The sequence below is a fragment of the Oryx dammah genome, unplaced genomic scaffold, assembly GCF_014754425.2.
Source record: "Oryx dammah isolate SB20612 unplaced genomic scaffold, SCBI_Odam_1.1 HiC_scaffold_2, whole genome shotgun sequence".
NCBI lineage: Eukaryota > Metazoa > Chordata > Mammalia > Artiodactyla > Bovidae > Oryx > Oryx dammah.
Window position 1 is genome coordinate 110,534,374 of NW_024070186.1, and position 7,862 is coordinate 110,542,235.

Sequence of the window (7,862 nt, forward strand, 5' to 3'; positions counted from 1 at the left end):
CGGTCGTCCCCTTCTCCTCCTCCCCAATCCCTCCCTTTTCCAATGAGTCAACTCTTCGCATGAGGTGGCCAAAGTACTAGAGCTTCAGCTTTAGCATCATTCCTTCCAAAGAAATCCCAGGGTTGGTCTCCTTCAGAATGGACTGGTTGGATCTCCTTGCAGTCCCTTGGACTGCAACACCACAGTTCAAATGCATCAATTCTTTGGCGCTCAGCTTTCTTCATAGTCCAACTCTCACATCCATACATGACCACAGGAAAAACCATAGCCTTGACTAGACGGACCTTAGTCAGCAAAGTAATGTCTCTACTTTTGAATATACTATCTAGGTTGGTCATAACTTTTCTTCCAAGGAGTAAGCGTCTTTTAATTTCATGGCTGCAGTCACCATCTGCAGTGATTTTCCAAGTCTATGCCCCAACCAGTAACGCTGAAGAAACTGAAGTTGAACGGTTTTATGAAGACCTACAAGATCTTTTAGAACTAACACCCAAAAAAGATGTCCTTTTCATTATAGGGGACTGGAATGCAACAGTAGGAAGTCAAGAAACACCTGGAGTAACAGGCAAATTTGGCCTTAGAATGCGGACTGAAGCAGGGCAAAGACTAATAGAGTTTTGCCAAGAAAATGCACTGGTCATAGCAAACACCCTCTTCCAACAACACAAGAGAAGACTCTACACATGGACATCACCAGATGGTCAACACCGAAATCAGATTGATTATATTCTTTGCAGCCAAAGATGGAGCTCTATACAGTCAACAAAAACAAGACCAGGAGCTGACTGTGGCTCAGATCATGAACTCCTTATTGCCAAATTCAGACTTAAATTGAAGAAAGTAGGGAAAACCACTAGACAGACCATTCAGGTATGACCTAAATCAGTGGAAGTGAGAAATAAACTTAAGGGTCTGGATCTGATAGAGTGCCTGATGAACTATTGGCACAGAATAAGTACTTAATATTTAGTGAAAGATTGAGTTCTGCTTTAATAAACGTACTAGATAGCATGCCTCAGGCTAATATCCAGTTCAGAAACTAAGTAGAAATATTTGGCCATTTCTATTCCCATGTTTTCCAACTTTTCAATGGTGCAAGACTACAATGTGGTTCCTAAAGTTCCTTTCAGTATACCCTTCATAGAAAAAGGAATACGAGAGCTTCCTCTCAAAGTTCACCACGAAAAAGGAATTAACAAAGGCTATCTTGAGAAGTCCAAAAATCCTGGAAAAGAATTTTCTGAGTGGCCTGCCTCTCTTAAAAGTCAGATGTTCATATCAAAGTGTGAGTGAGGTGTCTTTTTTGGGATAATCAGCTGTGGCCAGGGGAGCAAGGCCTGTAAAAATATGGCAGCTTCCATTCAAACCACAGGACTGGGAAAAAGGAAGCATCTCCTTGAAAAGAAAATACTTTATCTACAACAGGGAAGTGCTTTAATGACACTCTTCAAATGAAATCTTTTTTCCTAAGAGGACAAGAGATGAATTTTATCCCTACAAACACATTTTTCATTATATAGCCCAATCTCATAACATTCCAAGGGACATCTTAACAAAGCCTCAGTTAAACGATATACCTTAGTGTCTATGACATGCCCACCACTGTACCAAATGTTACTGACGTTTTTCCAAATGTTACCTTAAATAAACCACCACCTGAGGTTTCATCTATTTTTGATGAAAGGTTAGCTGTTGACATGGCTGAAAAGAACATTTAAGAACGAAAATGGAGTCAGAGACTCAAAGTAGGCATAAAAAAGTCACACAAATGGTACAATTCTTTTACTGGGCTCAAACAAACATGGACAACTCTTGTTACTAAGGTTTTGTTTGTTTCTATAGTAAACAAAATGTATTTCTAAAGTTTTACATATTTGATTAATTGGAGAAAGACAATACTTCAGTTTGGAAAGACAACCTTTAAAAGAAAAAGAAGTGAATTTCCTTCATGATGAAAGGGAATAATAGAACTGTATTCCTAATTCACTTTATTTTTAAGCTATCAAATGTTCTCCTTTAAGCTGCTTTTTCTGTGTCTATTTATAGAGCCTCTTGGAAATGAATTAAAAGTCTTTGACTTCTTCATTCTGTTGAGAAACTCTTGAGAATGCTGAGAAATCTCCAGATAACCAGCATGTTTTCTCCTAGGAACAAACTTCAAAGCCTCTTCCCAGCTACCAGTATTTTTCAGACATAACAAAATACGCATCATTTGATCTAAAGTGAGATTTTTGGTACCAGTGTCCCACTGCAGATATTTATCTAATGGAAGGCATTCTGTTGCCAGCTTCAGCCGTTTTGCTTTGGCTAGGGATGTGCCTGGCTGCATATTCTTATCAACGAAAGACCCCACTATATAAATTTTGTCATGCTTGAAAGTAGTCATAACATTGGGAGAATCTGCAGTTAAATATATAATACTATCTTTTGGAAATAAATCTACATGAGACTTTTCTGTTGCTGTTAAAAGCAATTTGTTCCATTTTTCTCCATAACGTTTAACTAACTCTTTATAGTACGCGCCACCTGTTTTAAGATTGCAGAAATAAATATGGAAAGGATCAACATTTCTTCTGTTACATCCTTCACTTTCTAAAAGTTGGGAAACAGCATTCTGCAATTCTTTTGGTTTCATATGGTCATCATAAGCCATGTCAAAAACCAAAGGCTGTCCAAACTGCATGGCCTGGGCACCTTTCCAGCCCATTGCAATGTCCATGTTCCTGTCCCAAAGTCGTAGAAATAGAAAGTTTTGCTGTTTATCTTCCTTAATGGTTTCTGGTAGCTGATCTTTTTTAACTTCTTCTTTTTCTGCTTTTTTCATTTCTTTTTTTATTTGTCTGGCTTTTTTCATTTTTTCCTTAATATATAAGTATTTTAAATATTTTCTTTTTGATGACTTAGAAACACATTCCATAAGGGTTTTGAGCTCTTCTTCACTGAAGTGTTCTGGTACTTCTTTGCCAAGCAACCTCCACATCTCAACTAACTCCCTGGTGGCAGCTAGAGGATCTTCATCCTCGCTACTTGTGACTGTTGAAACATCCTCTTCTTGCACACTAGATTTCATTGTAATTTTCCACCTATTCAACTCCAGCTCTTCAGGAGGTGGTGTATTCTCCTTATTAGGACAGGATGCAGCTGGTATTTTGGAAGACATGTATCTCTGCAGAATTGTTGAATATAAAACCCTTCTCTTCCTATGAAGGGTAAATGGCACTAAAACTCTGGCAAAAGGTCTTAAGAAGGTGATACTGAAACTCATTTTGAGAACAGGTATGTAGAAAAGCCCTATAAAAAAAGAAAAATGTAATGAAAAGTTAAAGATTGTATAAATTTGAGATATCAAAATACAGTTGATTCTGAAACACAAAGTGGAATCTTCGTCCAACTTATTTGTTGCACCATTAATTTTTCTTGATTCCTGTGGCCTACAGCCTGTGATCATTCATTAGGCAAAAAGTGGAGAAAACTCTTTTGGGTTCTTATTTGACATAGGAATTTCACTCTTGTTTTAGGCAAAAGGATACCTTGAAGATCCTACTTAGATTTGTATCTGGGGACCCAGAAGATCAATGTTACTGAATAAGAAAGTTAGGTACTATATGGCCGAGATAGCACTATATTCTTCTCCATTTTCTACTAAGCCTAAATACAGACCCAAACAAAAGATCCTCAATAAGCAATATGTAAAGACAAAGGGCAGAAACATTACAGAAAATGGCAACTAGTAAAAACCATTTAGCAGCCGCTGTGCCAGTGCCCTCATGTTTTCAAAAGAGAGATGTTTTTAAAGTTTTTTTAAAAAACATTTATTTATTTGGTTGTACAGGTCTTAGTTGCAGCATAAGGAATCTGGTTTCCTGATCAAGGATCAAACCTGGGACTCCTGCGTTGGGGAGCACCAAGTCTTAGCCACTGGAGTACCAAGAAGTCCCTAGAGTGATCTTCTGATTTAAAAACAAAATAAAATCTCCCTTCTTCAATATAGACTTTACTCCGCAGGAAATATGTTATTGCCAAACAAAATATCCAGAATTAGGGCAAGTATATATATATATATGCTCTACAATTTTATCCTATAGGTCTGGAAGTCCACAAAACAATGAAGATGCTTAAAGATGTCAAACTAATGCTTGACTTCAAGCAAAAAAAAAAAAAAAAAAAAAAAGGAATTCAATTTTTCACAAAATGCAACTAAAATACTTGAAAAATTCCTTCTTCCCTTGGCTTCATTTACTGACACTGCATATTCCTAGGTCTCTGACCTATACACTGATGTTCAGCTCGATCCCCCACCCCCACCCACAAACACACACAAGGTGGATATGCTTCTGAGTTGTGTCCTTAGTCCTTTTTTCAATCTAAATATTTTCTCTATGAACTCTGATATACCTCCCTGACTTTGATCACCATGTATGAGATGACACTTCAAATGCAACAAACTGAAATCTGTCTCCCTTTCCTTCCCAATCTGCTTTTCCTTCTGTTGTTTCAGGGAGGGACAATATCCATCCATTTGCTGATGCCAGAAACTAGGAGTCATTTCATTACTGTCCCCTCTCAAACCTTCCATTCCTAATTTGAGCTATAATCATTTATTTTCTAAATACTTCCTGAATCCATTCACTTCTCTTCAACTTCCTTAATTGTATCTCCTAGCTTCTAAATTTGCTCTCCCTCATCTCTTAACAATTTAGAGCTAGTGCAGATCTGATCAATACACTCATCCTCCTCAATATGTATTTTTAAACTCACTGTTGCCAGGTCAATTCTAAACTTAATATATGTGGCATATAATTTTTTTCCCCACAAAATCACCTTTTGTTTATCTCTTCAGTTACATCTCTAGCTAGCTAATTTGTCACCTCAAACTTTAGATCAACTATTCCTCCTACTGACTTCCCTCTTAGTTCAGCTGGTAGAGTCCGCCTGCAGTGAAGGAGTTCATCTGCAATGCAGGAGACCTGGGTTCCATTCCTGGGTTGGGAAGATCCCCTAGAGAAGGAAATGGTAACCCACCACAATATTTCTAGCCTGGGAAATCCCATGGACAGAGGAACCTGGCGGGCTACAGTCCATGGGGTCTCAAGAGTCAGGCACAATTTAGAAACTAAACCACCACCATGGTAATCAGGATAAGGGCTGTGTTTGTATTTTGACACTGAACCCAATGCTTCGCAGTATATAGCTCACGTTTATCATTCAAGTATTTTTCGATTAAATACTCCAGGTCAATGCTTCTCTTATTTAAAACAAGTTCAGACAGCTTTTAAAGAAGAAAACATTTTACTGTAGACTCTTCGAAATATTTAAGCGAGAGTTATCGGCCTCAATATGAAAGGTATGTATTTCAGAAAAAGTCTTGAGTTTTGTCTTTGTAACTTATAACTATTTTTAGGATATCATAGAAACACACGCCTCCCCCCCAATTTAAACGGTGAACAAGAATATCATTTTAGGCAACACCCTTTCGTTTCATGTATTGTACTTTGTTGATGTTGTTTAGCTGCTACCTCGTGTCCGATTCTTTTAGACCCCATGGACTGTAACCCACCAGATTACTCTGTCCATGGGATTTCCCAGGCAAGAATAGTGGAGTGGGTTGCCATTTCTCAACCCATGGATCTAACCGGATCTCCGGCATTGCCAAGCAGATTCTTAGCTGCGAAGCCAATAGGGAAGCCCTCCAGGTATCGTTCTACTTACAGTTTATGAATTACTGGGCTTCCTTTTATCTGTGGGCCTTCCTTGCATACAGGCTCCAGTACCTTAGGCCTCCCAATTCCTCCCACCACGCCACACACACTGACAAGAAAGCCGCCCATACCAGCAGTGAAGAGACAATAACTCCCGCGGGTGCAAACCGCAAGGAACCCAAGAGCACCCAAGATGCTACCGTGAACTTCTGCCAAGGGACGCGCGCCGTACGTGACTCACAGCTTGCCTATCACTCGGCAGTTCCCGTCGTGGACCAAAGACTCGAAGCCGGAAATCCCGCCCTTTCCTCCAGGCGCTGCCATATGACGTCATACCATTAGGGGCGCGTCTTCCGGTCTGGAAAGTAGCATTGTGGTGGCACACAGGCTGAAAAACACCCACTGACCTTAGCAGTACAAAGACGATTGGAACCACATTGTGAGATTTGGGGGCTGAAGCCAGGTGAGAGTGGGTAACGGATGAATGGAATATGAGAAAATGAAGTCGAGTTCAAACATTTTTATGAAAGTTGGCAGAAGCAATATTCGGTGAACTCAGCATCCGGTGTGGTGTCCAGGAAGTTTCCGTTATTTTTACTGTTATTGGGAGAGATTTGACCAACTGATCGGATTGTTAACATGGGAATAAGGAAAGAAAGGATTCAGAGGACAGTTGGATGGGATCGCTCTTGTATAGGAGGAGGAAGTACCACTTCCTTTGTAAAAAGGGAAGAAACTTAGGTAGGGATGGAAGCCAGTTTGTAGATACGGCAGTTGTAATTTGAGAATTCCTATTTCTTTTTTTAAAATTTATTTTTGACTGGAAAATAGTTTCTTTACAATGTTGTGTTGGTTTCTGTCATACAATGTGAATCATTCATAAGAATTCACAGATCACCTCCGTCTTGGACCTCCCTCCCCTCTCCCTATCTCACCCTTCTAGGTCATCACAGAACCCTGGGTTGAGCTCCCTGTGTTATACACCAGATTCCCACTAGCTGTCTATTTTACATAAGATCACCTCCCTCTTGGAACTCCCCCCGACCGCACCCCACCCCTCTAGATCATCACAGAACTCTAGGTTGAGCTCCCTGTGTTTGTTATACACCTGCTTCCCACTAGCTGACTGTTTTACATATGGTTCAGTTCTTATATATATCTCAATGCCACTTTTTCAGTTTGTCCCACCCTCGACTTCACTCACTGTGTCCATAAGTCCATTCTCTACATCTTCGTCTCTATTTTCGCTAAATGTTAGTCGCTTCAGTCATGTCCGATTCTTTGCGACCCCATGGACTGTAGTCCGCCAGGCTCTTCTGTTCATGGAATTCTCCAGGCAAGAATACTGGAGTGGGTTGCCATTTTCTTCTCCAGGGGATCTTCCCAACCCAGGGATCGAACCTGGATTTCGTGCTTTGTGGGCAGATGCTTTACTGGCTGAGCCACCAGGGAAGTAAGATTCTCACTAGGAGTTCCCATTTCTGAAGGAGGTAGTCTTCTAAGAATCTGTGGAGAGAGAGTGAAGAAAGGGAGAAGGTTTGATACTGCCATGAATAATTAATGTGACATACTAAGAGTGATGGAGAAGTTTTTCATGTATTTTGGTATAGGGAAGTCCTGGCTTATCTATAGTTCTACCTGAACTTTGTGTGAACTAAAACAGCCTGAGTTATGACCTGTTGAATGCTTATACAGCACATCTGCTTTAACTATTAAGGTAAAGAAAAGATAAATAGCTCCTTACCTATGGCATTGTTTAATAGTTTCTTGATGATGAAGTTTCCTTCCGAGACAACAGGATCCTGCTATCTCATTGAATTCATACTAATCTGTTTCTTTTGAAACATTGAATGATTGCACCCCTGTCATGTTTGATGTGTGTTTTTTGTTTTAATAATAAGGTTTAAAACTGTGTTGAAAACCATGCTTCATTAGAACAGATCCTTTGAGCCACTAAGAAGCTGCCTCCTAGGCCATATTCCCCATTTTGGCTCAAGTAAAACTGTTTTCTATTCCTTAGAATAGTTTAAGTATTGATTATTTGTGTCAGCAATAGAAACAGAAAGTAGAGTGATGTTTACAGGGGCTAAGAGGATGGTGCTGAAAGTGAAGTGTTTAGTGGTATAAAGTTTCAGTTTTGTAAGGTGAAAAAGTTCTAGAGAT

General features: G+C 39.6%; 1 protein-coding gene across 2 annotated transcripts; it reads right to left on the reverse strand.

The window, feature by feature from the left end:
- Positions 1-1,767: 1,767 nt before the first annotated feature.
- On the reverse strand, positions 1,768-6,006 carry TRMT10C (tRNA methyltransferase 10C, mitochondrial RNase P subunit). Of its 2 annotated transcripts, none has more exons than XM_040225800.1 (2): positions 5,710-6,006; positions 1,768-3,291 (listed from the first exon to the last, which is right to left on the reverse strand). In XM_040225800.1, the coding sequence occupies exon 2, from the start codon at positions 3,263-3,265 to the stop codon at positions 2,003-2,005; it is 1,263 nt and encodes a 420-aa protein (XP_040081734.1). In that variant the 5' UTR covers positions 3,266-3,291; positions 5,710-6,006; the 3' UTR covers positions 1,768-2,002. The 2 variants fall into 2 exon arrangements, with proteins under 2 accessions (XP_040081734.1, XP_040081742.1); XM_040225808.1 differs by having other exon boundaries at positions 5,831-5,993.
- Between the last annotated feature and the right edge of the window lie 1,856 nt (positions 6,007-7,862).